The 16,698-nt window shown below is 41.5% G+C and overlaps 1 protein-coding gene across 3 annotated transcripts; it reads right to left on the bottom strand.

The window, feature by feature from the left end:
* Positions 1 to 1,004: 1,004 nt before the first annotated feature.
* LOC147904762 (tRNA/rRNA methyltransferase (SpoU) family protein) lies at positions 1,005 to 6,151 on the bottom strand. 3 transcript variants are annotated; one of them, XM_087395380.1, is made up of 7 exons: positions 5,826 to 6,151; positions 5,330 to 5,487; positions 5,070 to 5,129; positions 2,071 to 2,209; positions 1,839 to 1,900; positions 1,529 to 1,667; positions 1,005 to 1,388 (listed from the first exon to the last, which is right to left on the bottom strand). In XM_087395380.1, the coding sequence occupies exons 2-7, from the start codon at positions 5,380 to 5,382 to the stop codon at positions 1,185 to 1,187; spliced, it is 657 nt and encodes a 218-aa protein (XP_087251506.1). In that variant the 5' UTR covers positions 5,383 to 5,487; positions 5,826 to 6,151; the 3' UTR covers positions 1,005 to 1,184. The 3 variants fall into 3 exon arrangements, with proteins under 3 accessions (XP_087251506.1, XP_087251489.1, XP_087251498.1); XM_087395363.1 differs by having other exon boundaries at positions 1,007 to 1,388; positions 5,070 to 5,487; XM_087395372.1 differs by having other exon boundaries at positions 1,212 to 1,383; positions 5,070 to 5,487.
* Positions 6,152 to 16,698: the final 10,547 nt, after the last annotated feature.

Raw genomic sequence — 16,698 nt, forward strand, 5'->3', positions numbered from 1 at the left:
GCCACAGGAGATCCTTTGTACAAAGACTCATCCAGAGCAATATTTGTTGTAAAACTTATGATATGATAATGTAAAATTGCAATCATAGCTATTGCTATTTTTTGGAGTACAAAAGAGGCTTCCATCATGTCTGATGTCTATATAAACCTTTTAATTTCTTGAATATTCAAGAGTGTTATAGTTTTGTACATTGAAAGTAAAAAGAGTCTTACAGGTCTCTTATGTATACATTTTTAAAATGTTGTGAATCCTCAATAGCATGGTTTTTAATGGATTTAAACTAATAACTCGGATTTTTTATTTTAAGAATATGATTCTTATAAACAAAAAAAAAAAATTTAGGATTTAATAGTAGTTTTTGCATTATTTGTACAACATTGTAGAGAGATATTATGAAATGTATTATGTGAAAATGCCAGAAAGTAAACTTTTGATTCTCGAATGACATTTTCATAAAGTAAACTTTTCATTTGGGAAGGATTTTAAGGAATAGTCCAAAAGTAGACATGAGTCCAAAATTAATGAAATAAGTCTTCAAACAAAAGATTCTATTTTCAAAGTCATAATAAAAGAAAGTGGGATACTGAGTTTCTGTCGGCACTCCGGAGGTGAAGGGCAAACTCAGCCATGACGAAGGCTAGCGCTAAAGGAGAAGGCTAATCAAAAAGTAGTCCCAATCTCTTCATTCAAGCTACAACTGCTTGTATACTCAATTTATATAACCTTATTATTCAACATATACTCTGTAAAGCCCAACATAGTTATATTAGATGTTGCAAAACATGTTTTAAAACTGCCTAAAGATGCGAGATAGTGTTCCACAAACTCCTACAAGTCCAGTTGTGCAAGCCCAGAAGAAAAAATCCCAAAGGGCAGAATATATAGAGAATTTCCATTCAATTCCTGGAATAAATGTGCACAAAATCCCCCAAGAACAAATCTTAAACGAACTCATTCATCTTAGGGTAAACACAAGTCATTCATCTAGACACTAGTCCCTAAACTTGATTCAATCGTAAATTTGACCTTTTATTTAAAAATGAGCATGGTTATAACACACGGATATGTAGCTGAATGTGGTATAACAAATTTCCCACAAGGCAGGATAGCCTAACAGTACTCCAGTCAACATGTTACACATATTAGCAATAATTGCTCCTACCAAGAACTTCGCCTAATGTTCTCTAATATGATTTCTTTAAGTAGTCCGGCTTTTCAATATCAACCTCAAGTTCTCCCCTTAAGACAGACCTCAAGGACGTTTCATTCTCAACTTGTTTTTTGTCAAGCAGTCGGTCTATAATATTCAAGGTTTGAGAGCTATGGCGTAAATAAAAATCAGCTGATAAAATCTTTTGTTCTTCCTGCAATAGATCTCCATGTCTGCCCTGAAACAATAGAAAAGGATACCAAAGGTGTACGAATGTGAAATCAGGACCTGTGATACTGCTGTAGCCTTCACTCTACTGTACAGCAACCGATGAACGAAATGTATGCAAAAGAAGCATATTAGGCTGGTGCATAATACCAATCGAGCAATTCTGTCATGGACAGCCTGATGCATAACTATACCGGCTGCAACCGATATATTGAAAGAATCAACCATGCCCTCCATCGGAATGCTGCATCTCATATCTGACATCTGCATTGCATCTATGCTGACGCCACTGCAAGAATTATGTAGCCTAAGTTAAGTTTCATTAAGTTGAAACTTTACGTATTTTAAAAATAGGGCTGTCCATATAGTAAGCCACATAATCCTTCATTTGAAAGAGTTCCCAATAAGCAAGCGGACCTTAACCACGATGCAGAGCATGTGCTCAACGTTGTACACTGACCTGTGCTCATTTCCAAAAACCACAGCTGTTGGTATTGACCAGTCTACGTCAAGTATTGAGACCTGATTCAAGGAAGAAATTAAAAGAAGTTAAAATTCAGCTCTTTCTCCTGCCAGTCTACCGGTACAAACACCTAATGAGAAGCTTTTCCATCTGACAATCTGGCTTCCACCCCAAAAACCCTATCATCACGAAATAGAATGGAGAGTACAAAGCCCTTTTAAACTAATACAGTATCATCTCCAACAACTGTCACTGCAATTCGGTAGCCACGCATCCGCAATGTTTCAAGACACTCCCTTGTGGTATCCCAAAGCTCAGCATCCAGCCATTTCTCTGAGCCCATACTCACTTTCCTATGTTTCTTGTATCTGCCACATATCGAATTCTGCCACACATCAAGGTTCCTTATAATCCACTGTGAGATCTCTCTCTCTCTCTCTCTCTCTCTCTCACAGATGGATTCCTATGACAGAGGTGAACCCCAGGTTGATACATGGGGCACAGAACTGTGATCTCTCTCTCTCTCTCTCTTAGATGGATTCCTATGACAGAGGTGAACCGCAGGTTGATACATGGGGCACAAATGTCAGGATTAAAACAATACAGCATATAGAAGATGAGGACCGTCATGCATGACCTGTAGAAGCAAGTAGACAAAGGTCACAAGAGAATAAAGGGTTCAAATAGATAACGTAGAGGATTAAGCTCGCACAAGTCTTGGATGCATTCCTATCAATGCATCAGATAGGGACACAACTTACACATGCTAACACCCAGGGACCTGCACAATCTCTTTGAGCAGCCACCCAAAAACTTGGATCACGCCTAAAGGAACTAATAGAATATTGAAAGAAGGTTCTGGCAGTGTGCATATAAGCAGGTCAGGTCAGCCCCAACAGAACCCCATAGACGTACATGCCTTCTGTTTGACTTGTACAATTGAAAGGAGGTTCTGGCAATGGTATATCTGTTAGAGGTGACATCTCCTGTATCATACACTGAGGACCTTGGTTGTGGGTCTGCCCGCCCATGTGACGGATAGTGAGGGCTTGCTTGTGGGTTGTAAGGGGGGGTTGTCTTGATGGCTGCTCAGTCCAGAACGTGGGGGGGTGTACAGAGCATGTGCAGGGGTGTACGGAGCCCGTACCAGGTCGCCATCATGCCATATCTGCTGCTGACTGATCCAGAGGGGTGCGGGGCTGTTTGTGCCTGCCCCCGGGCCCATTGCTCTCTCTCTCCATTGTAGTTAAGTTCTGCTGCACTTCTCACATGGTAGCAGAGCCAAAGGTTGGCTAGTGACCTATGCTATGTAGAGGGCCTGGAACCAGCATGCTGTGAAGGGTTTTTGTGTGCCATTTGAAGCTGTTTCGAAGAGAAGGATAAGGAGGTACGGACTGTTTGGGAGTACAGAAAAAAGGGTAATTACTTTGAAGGGTGTTTTCAGATCTAAGAGGTGGTGTTTGTAAGGGCCAGCCAGCAGGAGCTTGCAGGTAATGTATGCAGCAAGTTTTCTTTCTTGTCTCTTGCTAAAAGCAATCTCCTATCTTCCTCCTTCGTACCCCTTTCTTGTTAGTAAGTGCAAGCCAATAAATAGACAGTGCATCCAAGACAAATATAGAAGCCACAGAAGCCCCCAGGCTCATTGTACGGCTGCCACCAGGCCGCCTTGATGCCGCCTAGGTCGTGCCTTTGTTGCGTGGTCAACCTGGCCACCAACCACGGTCACCATACCCGACCAGCAGGGTGGATATACCCGACCTTGGGTCGGCCCCTGGTCTGTCAGGATACCCTCCTCCAATGGGCAGGAGGGGGACCACATATATAGGGCCCCCTCCCCTCATTGTTTCCCATCTCATTGTGGAGTCCTCAGTCCATCTTTGAGTAGAGGTTTTCCCCCAGCAGAGGCGGGGTTTTCTCCTGAGATCCTTCTGTAGTCTCTCTTGTTTCTCTCCTTTCCAGTTCAGCTTCCTCTCTCTCTCCATTGTTGTTCAGTTCCACTGCACTTCTCACAATATCACCAGGTCACATCAGCCTCAACCCAACCTCATCTAGAGCTGTTTCTAACTTGGCTTTGACAAACTTAGTTTCTGTTTGCTGTCTCATAGATCCTCTTGGGTCTCCAGTGGACATTAATAGAGTCCTTTCATTTTCATTTCTCTCTCTCTCTCAACAAGCTGCCTCTTTGGTGAACCAGTCAAACAGCTAGGATCATAATTGAAGGAGTTATTAGAGCACTGGAACAAAATTATCGATATGGCACACGGGCTAGACAGGCAAGTACAAATCACATAGACAAATTCAGAACGTTATGTCGAAATGTGCAGATGTACATCCAACTGCTTTTCACAACAATGCCTGCAGTATCTTCCAAAAAGCTTCCCAAGGGAGCTTGTGGAGCTTCTCGTTGATCAAGAGGGAGTTGGCCCATGGTGCATCATTGGGGTGTTGGAGCAGTAGGGTCAATGCCTACTTATGACGTCTACATGAGATCAACAAAGGGTCTTTTCACTGTGTAGGGTACATGGATATGAGAGGTGCCATGTGGCACAGTATGAAGGTGCCACGTGCGTAGCATGCGCAGCAAGAAAGACTGCCCAATGAGCTTCATGCGGAGCTGGTAAATGGGCAGCCACGTCATCTTGATAGCAAGCCATCTGTAAATCTGTGAGTGGACCTTGAGGGCTACTGATTTGGCAATTTTGTGCCGTGAGCTGGCTTGGCTGTGATAGGGTGCCACAACCGTTTTGTAGCATGATCTCTCCTTGCAATTGCCGCCAACTATTGGGCTCACAAATATGGGCTCTCTAAAAGGATGCAGCTCAGACATACAGTAGCAGTCTGTTCACAGCATATGTAGAAATGCAGGTGATAATGATGGCATTTTGAAAGGCCCAGCAGAGGGGCCGAGTCATCCTTTGGGCGGTTGAAGGCAGTTGGTCCAGAGGTGGTTGACTAGTTGGTCCCGACTCCCCAGCAATTTCGGCATGCACACCCACTCCTTTTTCTTCTCAGACATTACAATTCATCATCTCCAACATGCACAGCAGGGACTAGCTACTCTAACATCCACAGACTTCATCAGTACCCAAGGTGGGTGTGAGACTATGCTTACAGAGTAGTAATTTGATGTCTTCACTTAACGTGCAATAATCATGCATGCAACGAGGATAATTTGGATGGATCATTGCTAGCCTGTTTTTTTGCTTTGATTGCAATAAAAGAGCCTACCTTTTGTTTGGCTCATTCGAAATGACATGCACTGACTGGAATCCAAGTGCATCTGCAGATCTGCAAACAGCAGCTATATTTCCAAGATCAATAAGGCCTTCCATTACAGGACATACAGAGTATGTTCGGTTTGCTGCAACTCTCTCAATTTTTTCTTTTCTTTCTTCCGATAGAAAAGGACCCAGCATCTGTATAATTTCTGAGCTAGTAGCGGTTGAATCCTTAACCCTGAACTCATCCAAATAAGGAAACCATCGCACATTGTGACTATCTTGATTACTAGGGAGAGGATGATTAACATTTGAGGCTCCATTCACTTGAGAGCATCTCTTTGTCCTGGTACATTGTGTAGCTTGGACATTCGAATCTGCATGAAATCCTGTGATTGGATCACTTGAGCTGCCAGCATTGCCAGATCCTGTAAAGAAACAGTAGCAGTGCAAACATGGAGATTAAAGAACTAATGCTTGGGCTACATAGAAACCCGCCTCCAGACCTCATGTCCCTGACGAGACGTTGGACAATGCAAACGACGTTTCTTTGAGGAGCGCAGACCGAATTTCTCCAAATGGTATAGTTGACCCACATCATTCACTCATTTGAATACAAGGGAGGTACAGCTACAAGCACTCTCTCGTCTCCTAACACCTCCACCGCTTTTATTGCGAGTCGTAAAAGTCATATTTTGTACTGATTTTGCCGGGAAAAGGACGAGATTATTGAGCAAACATGCTTGAAGAACAAATCTGCCATGACCTGAAGCAGGGCCTGGAGCAACGAGAGGTGAAGAGGGCAGGCGTGGGGTCCAAGAGAGGTGTCTGGAGACGACGCAAAGAGGAGGAGGAGGAGGCAAGCGGCAATGGTGAGCAAGGCGAGGATGGCAACAATAACAAGAAGAAGAACAAGCCAGTCCTGCAATGGACCTCACCAACGGAAAAGCTCCTGCCCTGCTCATTGCACGCATGGAAGTTCTTTCTACACTCCACCTCACAATGTAATCCTTCTCAAAACTCTTCAACTCTTCAAACAAGATGAATTTCATGCAAGTGTTTTGGTATTTGTTAACACTCCAAGTGATTTAGTGGAACATTCCAGTGTGGTTTGGTCTCTTGGCGTAAACAAGTGTGGTTTGGTATTCGTTTAACTTCTTGTTGAGTAAACACTAGAGGGCTTCTTGCCTACTTGGCAGCGGCCCGCAATCAATTTCTACTTGCAGCGTAGAGCCAATAGGCTCAAATGGGTGGGTGTCTGGGTGCGTGATTTATTTTTTTTTTAACAGTGTAGTGGAGTAACCCCTACCTTGCTCATCGCACACTCCACTCCACCCCACAATGTAGTACTTAATGTAGTACTTAGGGTGCCTACAGACTGGCACACCATGGGCATCGCCCATATATCATGGACAAGCAAGATTGCCTGCCTACTTCTAGCCTACAGCCCAGAGAGATTCAATGCACCATGGGCGAGCATGGGCAGCTCTAGTTTGTTCTGTAAACACCCTTACTCCACATGCCCTCCAACCCAAATCTAGACTAGTACTTATGAGTGACTATCATGAGACTGAGACTACACTGTGTTCTGGCCTTGGCTTGCCCTTTGGGGAAAGTCTTAGTGATGGTTCATCTTCAAAGCTAAAATTGCTTTGTGGGATTTTATTTTGTCCATCCACTAGGGAAAACTAAAATAGGGGCTTCCTTTAAAACTTTCTAACGTTGAGGGCTTTCTTTAAATGTTTTTGACATTGACAAGGCAAGCCTTCATACAATGGCACTTAACATAGCACAGTTGTTGGAGCGTTGAGGGAGAATAAGGCTTGAGAGGAATAGCATGCACACACACACACGTACACACGCATGCATGCACGCACAGAGAGTCTATTAATGTCCATGGGAGACCAACCGGTCTGTGGGACAACAAAAAAAATCATCTAGTACATCTGCCTAGGGAGGGCACATGGCAACTCCCAAGGAGTGCAAAAAGCAGCTCCAATTATTTAGGGGAACCTACATAATATTCTGAAAACCGTGGTCAGCCATACATCAATTTAAGACTAAGAGTCTTTAGGCAGGCAGCATAGTGCTATCAATACAAAATTCAAGCTCTAGTAGAGCCACATGTCACGCTATTCTCGTCGAGCCATGAGCCTTGTTTATAAAGCGTCTTTATTAACTACTAACTAAAGAATCTCAAAATAGAGTCCTCCTCTTCTCTTGTTCCTCAATTATGCATAGCCTCTTGCCTTTTGACCTCCTCGCCTTCCCAAAGCTTAGCCTGCGTTTGTACCACCATCGCCACCCATAGCATCAGCACAGGCGCCTTGTTGATCCTGATCTTATCTTGCTCCTCCCCATTTTCCTCCTGCTCTCCCTTTCCAACCCTCTTTCGCTTCCACCTCTAACTTTGTACGCGACGTTGCGCTCTTCCCTGCCTCGCCTTTTCGCTTTCGTTCTGCCAGCTCCAAGCTTGAGAAATATTAACATAAGTGTCTACACTTGAATCGAGCTTTGCTCCCAAAACGTACTGGAGAATCACTTAAAGGATTGTTGATAATACCCCTGAACATGAGCAATGTAAACTAGCGTGCATTTCTGCAACACTCGCGATGCACTTGCTCAACCTCCATTATGGTCGCTTGCATTGTTGCTTTTCAAACTTCTGTCCTTGCCCGGGCCGATGCTATTGCGCTCCCGTCAGGCATCATCAGGTGCAGATCTTCGACGGAAGGAAGCATTGCAACAATGCTAGCCATTGAAGACATTGCTCAACAACGATGGTGATGGGATTCTCTTTAATATTGGGGATCTCGGGATCTGCTACGAGCAGATTTGAGTTTCTACTATGCCTCTTCCCTCTTCCAGTAGCTGGGTTGCTGCACTGATTCCTTACCTTTGTCAATCTCTCGCATTTTAGCTGCCGCAATCTGTGTCTTTCTCCGACTGCACATTGTTACAAGACTGTAAGTTGGGCAAGCTAGAAACATGCTATGCAAAGTTCTTGATGGAGCAAAGGCAAGACTAGTAGGGGCTGAAGCAAAACCGTAGCAACTGGGGCGAGCTGAAAGTAGACAACGCAAAAGCAAGATCAGCAGGGGCTGAAGCAAAAGGGTAGGTACAACTTACAAGATTGCAAGCTGAAAGTAGACAACACAAAGTTCTTGATCGTCCAAAAGCAAGACTAGCAAGAGGAGTTGAAGCAAAACAGAAGGCCACACAAAACATCGAAGAAAAGTTTCCAACCTTCTTGACAATTTGCTGCATAAAATTTATAGTTGCTGGTGCTCATTTTCCCAAACTGAGAACTTGGATGCAAGGAGCGTCGACTATCTTCCAAGCATGGATGATTTTTTCATATTAGTTTTGTTAAGAAGTGAAATTTTTATATTGACATCAAAAGTTTATACATCCTAATAAAAATAAAAATTTGAAACATTCGCCAAGATTTGAAACTTTTTTGTAAAAATTGTAAAAGTTGTGCCAAGATTTACATATTTTACTTAGAAATTCAAAAGAAAATGTATAGAATTGTAGTATATTTTGTCAATGTTATGAAACTAAAAAATTTATCATGATAAAATTTCGCCAAGATTTTATATTAATATAAAATGATAGCTTCGATAAAAACATCCCTGCTTCCAAGAAGATGCAAATAAGCCAACTCTAAACCTTGAGTCGGTCTTTCTTGGCACCGGCTCTTCCAAAAACATAGGGCATACCTTTTAGCGATCCGTTAGATATTACGTTTGATTGGATCTAAATTTGGTAGCTTGTAGCAAATTGCACGCCTAGAAGAGGATGCCTGCTACTACTAGCAGTGGGAAGCACAAGAAATAGGCCTTGTTGGTTATAGGTTGGCGGAGTTGGGCGGATGTCCCCTTCAACACTCAAGGTCTTCTACGAAATGTGAGTTGATGATTGTGAGGGTAATGAAGCTTGATGGCTCACAGAGATTTATAGAGAGCAAAGATTTTAATGAACTATTAAGCTTTGGGCCCGTAGCATAGGCAAAGCACGAAAAGCAAATTTAAATGTGCAAAGGAGCTTTTGCGTTACAAAGGCTTGCTATGGTGGAGTAAAGAGTTACAAAGGGTAGTAAACTCAAGGCTGCGAGCACAGTATGTACACAATGTGTGCAGAGGCTCTAGCGACTATTGGGGCGAATTACTCGAAGGCACTCTCTCCCCCATTTGCATGCAGTTTCACTAATCTAAATAGGCTACTGCCACAAAGAGATTGCAGAGTGTCATATAAGATGTAGGTGGTTGTAAAGAAATAAGAGAAGAGGTAGAGCATTTGACGGGCTACTGCCTACGCAGGTGCGGGCACTAAGGCTGCCAATACCTTGAAGACCTTAAGTCTCAAAGACTAGCTGGCATAGCTGCTAGGCTCTAGCGGATGGCTATTTGAGAGGCAGAGATGGATTGTTGGCTGGTGATCCGAGGTAGAGAGTAGAATGTATAATGTCACAGTATGCTTGCAGACAATTAGATGGAGCTGCCAAACTAGCTAAAAATAGCTGCACACCTCCGTTTGCAAATCCAAACCTCCAGAGTCCAAATCACTCTGAAGTCTCTGATGGCAAACTTGGCCACATGCTGAGCAAACTATGGTGGGGAATATATAGGCTGCAGCTATAGGGCACACTGGTTCATGCAATTTACAGGCTACAGCATACCAAGGAAGGGAATGAAGGGTTTGGACTCTGGAGGTGCAATAAGCAAGGGAATTCTCGGCACCTCTATTCAACCTCCATACGCCATTGTGCAATGGGGTCGAATTTAAGGCATCAATGAACCTGACACTCACTTGTCTATCTCCATTCACAGACACCTCCATTCATTGTGGTTTCAAGTGCCCACCCTTCCTTAGCATGTGACCTGAATTTTTAGGCAGGTAGCATAGTGCCATCAAACACAAAATCCAAGCTCTCCTTGAGCCACGTGTCCCTCTATTTTTTTTTAAAAGAGACATTATGCAACAACAATATTCCTTTAAAAAAGACATATTATGCAATGTGCAATACACATTATGCGATTTGCGAAATACATGATGCAAGATCCCAAGGAATGCACATACATTATGCGATTTACAAAATACATGATACAAGATCCCAAGGAACAGCACATTCCTTGGTCTTATAATTTTTGGAGAGAAAGTGTGCCAACTCTTCCCCCACATGAATGTGTAGTTACATGAACATGTGGTTATATATAATGTGAAATTTGTGCCAAGATGATCATGTTTTCACATGATTAAATGGTTATATATACTACCAACTTTCTATCCACATGCCAACTCTCTATCCACATCAGTGTTTTTACATTTGCAATGTAGGATGGAGACGTGACTTACGATCCATTGACACTGCTTGTCATCTACACCAATATCTTGTGGATTGAAAGCAATTGATACGAGTAGTTATCTACAAGCACATCTAAAGAACGGGCACTTTTATATTCTAATTTGCTGTCATTCGTATAAATGAAACGAACATTTACTGAAAAACATTTATGTGCTTATCATAATAATATTTGAAATAAGAAAAGACGTTTATACACTAATGTTCCATAATGGCCATTCATCCATACATATTTAGAAGAGTGGCAAAAGATGTTCTTCAAAGTTATAACAAAAATGAATACTTTTGGACTTCAACCCTAGAACATCAACTCATCATTCACTTTCACAATCTAACAACTGCCTGCCCGAGAGTGGCAAAAGATGTTCTTCAAAGTTATAACAAAAATGAATACTTTTGGACTTCAACCCTAGAACATCAACTCATCATTCACTTTCACAATCTAACAACTGCCTGCCCGGATCTAGTTTGGTTTATGTTTAAACTCTTTGGTGATTTCTATGCCTTCACGAGAGGATCACTCACACACTAGTTTATAGCTTCTTGAATGCATCCTTGGTTAGATTGTTTCTTGAGCTGGGTCTCCAATGTCGCCAGGCGCTTGAGTACATTCTCCATTTTGCATTTTCAGTTCACGGTCTCCCTTTGAAGGTTGTCGATCTACTCTTGCGGACTCACGTCTGTGCTTGAGTTCACCCTGCCTTGTTGGGTTTGCAATTGGAGAGTCCCCTACAAAAGAACTCACGGCTTTGCAAAGGACTTGACCTTTGTTTTGGCCATTTTGGAAATTTTCGTCAACTGTTCCGCCAAAAGATCAATGTCTCTGTCAAGTTTCATCGAAAGATCAGCGTCGCCGTCAAGCTCCCTCAAGTTTCATCAGACGAGAAGTGTTTCTTCAACTGTTCGGTTCTTGAGCTACAACGAGCTCCAATCAAGCTACTATACATAAGGTAAGATGAAAAACTAACATGGGCTAGGGTTGAGTTTTGGAGCTGCTATGTGTGAGCGGAACATTATCAATGGCGGCTAGGGTTCATCACACTTAACTGTGGAACGAAGGATTCGTCAGACTCGACTGTGGAGGTGATTTTCCTTGATGTGACGATGGAGCTGCTGACGGACAACTGCGAGCTGTCGACGGACAGCTGCGAGCTGCTGAAGGACAACTACTAGCTGTCGACGGACTCTGCTATGGTGGCCCTGCGAGTTGTGGATGCTAGGGTGTGGTGCTCCATGGCTTCACTAATGCCCTAAGCTGAACCATGGAGCTCGGCTCAGCCAGGACCTATCGTGAGAGGAGCCAAGTAGTTGGTTGGGCGAGAAAACGAGGAGAGAGAGAGAGAGAGAGAGAGAGAGAGAGGGAGGGAGGGAGAGAGGAGAGAGAGAGAGAGAGGGGGGGAGAGAGAGAGAGAGGGAGGGAGGGAGGGAGAGAGGAGAGAGAGAGAGAGAGGGGGGGAGAGAGAGAGAGAGGGAGGGAGGGGGAGGGAGGGAGAGGAAGAGAGAACGAGAGAGAGAGAGAGAGAGAGGGGGGGAGAGAGAGACAAAGAGGTGACATGAGATTATAATACTAGTGTCCAATGGAGACCCGACACGACTTATGGAAAAACGCTCACTAGATGTCAAAGAATACATACTAGTGTCCAATGGGGGAGCTTTTAAGAGGAGAGCAAACATTGAAGAGCAGCTATAATTTGAGGCTTAAGAGCTCTATAGAAGAGAAGACCCTCCTGTGTGCACAAGGTTACTCAGTTTGGGTGTGCCCTTATATCTTGTACATTCATATAATCTATTTAGTTATGTTATTGATGGATGTGTGGGCCATTTCCACATTGATATTATGATAAGAGGCTATAGTGATGGCTTGAATTCATGTGCTTAAGAGCTCTGCCAAGTTCCCCCTATGTTGAAGGATATTTTTATTCCATTGAGAGCCTAACTATCTTGAAGGAGAGTTTGATGGATATTGAGAAAGGAAAAAGAGAGATATAAAGAGTTTTAAATTAGCTTCATAAATGCCTTGCCACAAAACACAACCAGTAGACAAAAGGTCAAAATAGCTAGAGTAGGACTAGCACACAAAGTAATTGCTAATGACGTGTGGGATGTGACAATAAGACATGTGTCCCTTTTTGGGGGGGGTCATTGTTAACATGGTTAAATGTGGGACAACAAGAACTAGACCCATGTCTCTTCTAGTCATTCTTAGCATGGTCATATAGCCACCTACAATCTAGGCTTCGACCATACACCCCTATGATGGTTCCTCTAGAAATTCTTAAAATTAGACTCTAAAGTAGAAGGATAATCTACTTTCTAGCTTGGAGGTATATCCACAAAGAGTTATACTACAACTCATATATGCTCAAAACTTAACTTCAAAGTAGTGAAATAGAAAGTTGTGGGAACACCCTCGAACTCATAGTGCATATACCAATTTCTCCTTTAGAAATAATACTAAATCCATTTTGTCCAAGGCCTCTCATAACATACATAACACTCACTTTGAGAAATAAGGCTAAGTCCATGTTGTCCAAGGGTGCTCTCTCTCTCTCTCTCTCTCTCTCCAACTAATGGATCAAGCAGCAAGCAACCTGGGCCCCTCTACATGTGACATACCAGATGGCAACAACCATGCAATGTTAGCAAAGCACACAATGCAGACCAATAGTGTAGCAAGCAGCTACCATGTGCAGATATATGCAAGATGCAATAAGGACCAATAGAAATAGCCTAGATGAAAGACATAGAAGGCAATACAATACCACAAGCACAAGCAGTGATTAAAGAGCAAAGCATACTAGTTGACAGATGCCTATGCAAGAGCGTCACCTATGTTGCCTAACACAATGTACCTTGTGATTGATGGTGTGCACAATGCTGACAATGCTTCCAAAGTGGAAACCAGCTACCATCTTAACCATCAATCAATGCCACTTTCTACAATATGGCACAAGGGATATTGGTCATGTCGACTTTAAAACTTTGGTGAAGTTGAGAAATCTAACTATGGCAATCGACATTCTAAAATTTTGTGAAGCATATTGCTTCATTAAACAATGAAGAGAAAAAGAACCTCTCGAGCAAGTGGTGCTCTTGATTTGATTCATATAGATATTTGGGACCATTCATAAGCCCGTAGCATTAATTGTTCAATATACTACTTGACTTTGATTCATGACTATAGTAGATATTGTTGGGTCTATTACTTAAAGACAAACTTGAAGGTTTTTCTAGATTTCAAGAGTTCAAAGTCATGGTAGAGAATGAGATAGGCAAAAAGTTCAAAATCCTTAGATCAATTATAGGAGGTGAATACATATCTTTTGCATTCATTAGTTACTTTTGCAATAGTAATAAAATTCAAAGTCAATTCACATGTGCGAATACTCCTCAACATCATGCTTAATTGGCTTCCAACTTAACCGAATTAAGGTACGACACTTTATGAGGCATTCAATATAATCCATCTATTGGGAATCACTACATATTTGGATGCATATCATATGCCCATATACATGATTATCATCACAAAAATTTAGATGTTAAGTCGCATAAATGCATTACTGTTGGCTATAATGATGAGAGAAAAGCATACAAGTCATATGATTTCATCAATTGAGTGGTCATAATCCCTGAGTGATGAAGAATCTAAATAAAATTCCTCAAATGCACAAGTGATAGTCGCACCAACTACTTAGTCACATAGTTGATGAAGAAGAGCAATAATTTCTAGAGGACCTTCTCGAAGAGCAAAAACTCTTACATTCTACAACAGAATGAAGACCACCACCCAAATTGACATATACTTAGAAAGGAAAAGCAATGCAAGTTGAAAGCATCAATTATCCTCTTGTGGCTATGATCATGACGATAGAGGGCCAACATACTTTGAGGATTCAGTTTTGACAAGCTAGAATGACAAACTATGATGATGAAATGAAGAAATGAACTCTTTTTACAAAAACAACACTTGGGATTTTATGTGGCTTGCAATATGAAATATTGCAATTGCAAACATGTGGGTTTTCGGAGTGAGTACAATCCAGTTGGTTACTAAAAGACACAAAGCCAGACCACTTGCAAAATGTTTTGCACACCAGAATGGATAAGCTTATGATGAGCCTTATGTACCAATATCAAAGATGGATTCCATAAGACTTTTAATATCTCTAGCCACACTTACAGATGGAATGTTTACTAGCTAGATGTCAAATTTTCTTTGTATGGAGATAGATCTTTTTAGGAAAATAAAAAAAAAGGAGAAGCTTTATGTCTAGTGCATCAACAAAGGACAATAATTCTAAATTCTAAGGTGGTGAAGGATGATAATGTGGTTACAAAGTTCCACTTCATTTTCACTTTGGAGAGCTATGCTAGCAATCCCTTGGGTCTGACCTACATAGTTTTCATAACCACAATCCTACTTGCATATGCGAGGACTTCATGCATGTGAAATTATGGAAAGAAAGAATTTAATTTTTTTTCATATTATCATGATGGACTTAGGCATGGATGCTAGCATGTGCATCCATCAACCAACCCTGACAATTGTGGGATTGTTTCAAATTCTTATCTGTAGGAACAACATCCCCATCACTTAGACAAAATGAAATTTTGTTAGCTCAATATCCAATTGTTGTATATTTTTATTATCTCTTCTGTGCAATCTATTAATTTTTTAGAATGAATTGTTGATCAATTGGAGCTTGCCTTATATTTTGAATATCTAAGAAGTTTGTGAATCTCTTTATTGGACTACTTGCAACTGTCTATGTGTGAATCTAATATGTTTGTTTTACTAAAAAAAGTGGGATATAATTTATCTTGTAACCTCATAGAACCTTTGGAGCTCATGACCTCATTTTGACCTTTTCATTGGTCTCGACTCTCTAGCCCTCCCTCTCAATTTTATCTTTGTCTTTGAATCGTCATTTTGCACAAGAACCAATTTGATGACACTTAGGGGCGACGAAATGAGGTGAATTATAATTCAATCTAGGTGATGATGTGGACCATCATCTTCTGATGAGATGATGATTATGGTGTGCATGCGTGCATGTGTGTGTGTGTGTGTATGTGTGTGTGTGTGTGTGTGTGTGAGGGAGAGAGAGAGAGAGAGAGAGCAAAATAAAATGTGTGTATGTATGTGTGGGGGGGGGGGGTGCGCACTCACATGTGTGCATTCATGCACATTCATACGTCTAGGTGTTATATAATTTGAGGGTGGTAAGGTATGGAATATGGAGGGTGAAAAGCTAAGAGGTCCAAGATTCCATGGGGGAGGTAGCAAGATTTTATTTCTAGGAAACCCATTGCCATGGCGTTTTAGCCTGTAAGAAAACAATACAACATCTGTGCTCAACAGATAACAGGATCTCGTATGCAAGAGAGACATGATGAAATTCTCTCTTTTTTTTGTAAGCTTCTTTTGACTCTCAAGTGCTCGCTTTAGATCATCACAGTCATTGCACTTTGACATTTTTTGCCTCTTTGGGATTTTAAGATGTCCAAAGCTTTTTTTCCAAAGAGTATACAAAGTATGAAAAGATGCCGGTGCATGCCCTCTTTGCTTTGTGTTTCTCCAATAGAGTTAAATACTTCTTTTTTTATCAAACCTATCGGAAGATGCATTTCTGATAGATGGGGTTGCGGTAAAGCATTTTCATAAATGTAATCTTTCAAAATTGCTGTTGCTACAACCGTTGAGGCTCTTGTTTTGGGCCTTCCTATGTTTCCATGAATGTTAAATTTAACTCCATACTTTGCTTTTTTAGCCAAATTCCAATATGTGCCATGTGATAATCCTGTAATAATGCGATATGCATTATTGCAAATACTTTTTCCATTTAAAAGAGGCCTTATCTGTTGTCCTGAACTTCTCCTTCTCTTATCATTTACAAGAAAGCAAGACAATCTCATGAGTAGGTATTCATTTCTTCTGCTTCCTTTCCTTTGCCAAACATGTTCTCTACAACCCTTGATGTCATGTAAGTTAATGGATCGCATACATATATGCTTACAGCATGTAGATCGCATTGCTTTTAGCATAACATCTTCATTCATTATTCTTATTCTCTTTGGTTGCTTTTTTGGATCTGCCTGGACTCGTTGTCTTTTCATGCATCTGTATGTCTGTTTTGGGACCTTCTGTACATTCTTATTTGGATTTGTGTAGTTCTCCTTGTAAGATTTATTTGTCACGTTGTTTTCATGAGATGTTGCATCCTTGATCTTGTCACTCTGACAGTCAAATACTGAATATTCCTTTGTTGAA

The sequence above is a fragment of the Dipteris shenzhenensis genome, chromosome 2, assembly GCF_047967505.1.
Source record: "Dipteris shenzhenensis isolate YYH24624 ecotype China chromosome 2, Dip_SZ_1.0, whole genome shotgun sequence".
In the NCBI taxonomy this organism is placed as follows: Eukaryota; Viridiplantae; Streptophyta; class Polypodiopsida; order Gleicheniales; family Dipteridaceae; genus Dipteris; species Dipteris shenzhenensis.

What these genes read in the sequence shown, in the direction of transcription:
- LOC147904762 (XM_087395363.1), bottom strand. Translation starts at nt 6,111, where the DNA reads ATGAAATTCATCTTGTTTGAAGAGTTGAAGAGTTTTGAGAAGGATTAC. An exon ending in TCGAATGAGCCAAACAAAAG is followed by an intron (nt 2,210 to 5,069) that starts GTAGGCTCTTTT and finishes GATATGTGGCAG; the next exon opens with ATACAAGAAACATAGGAAAG. An exon ending in CAGTTGTTGGAGATGATACT is followed by an intron (nt 1,901 to 2,070) that starts GTATTAGTTTAA and finishes TCCTTGAATCAG; the next exon opens with GTCTCAATACTTGACGTAGA.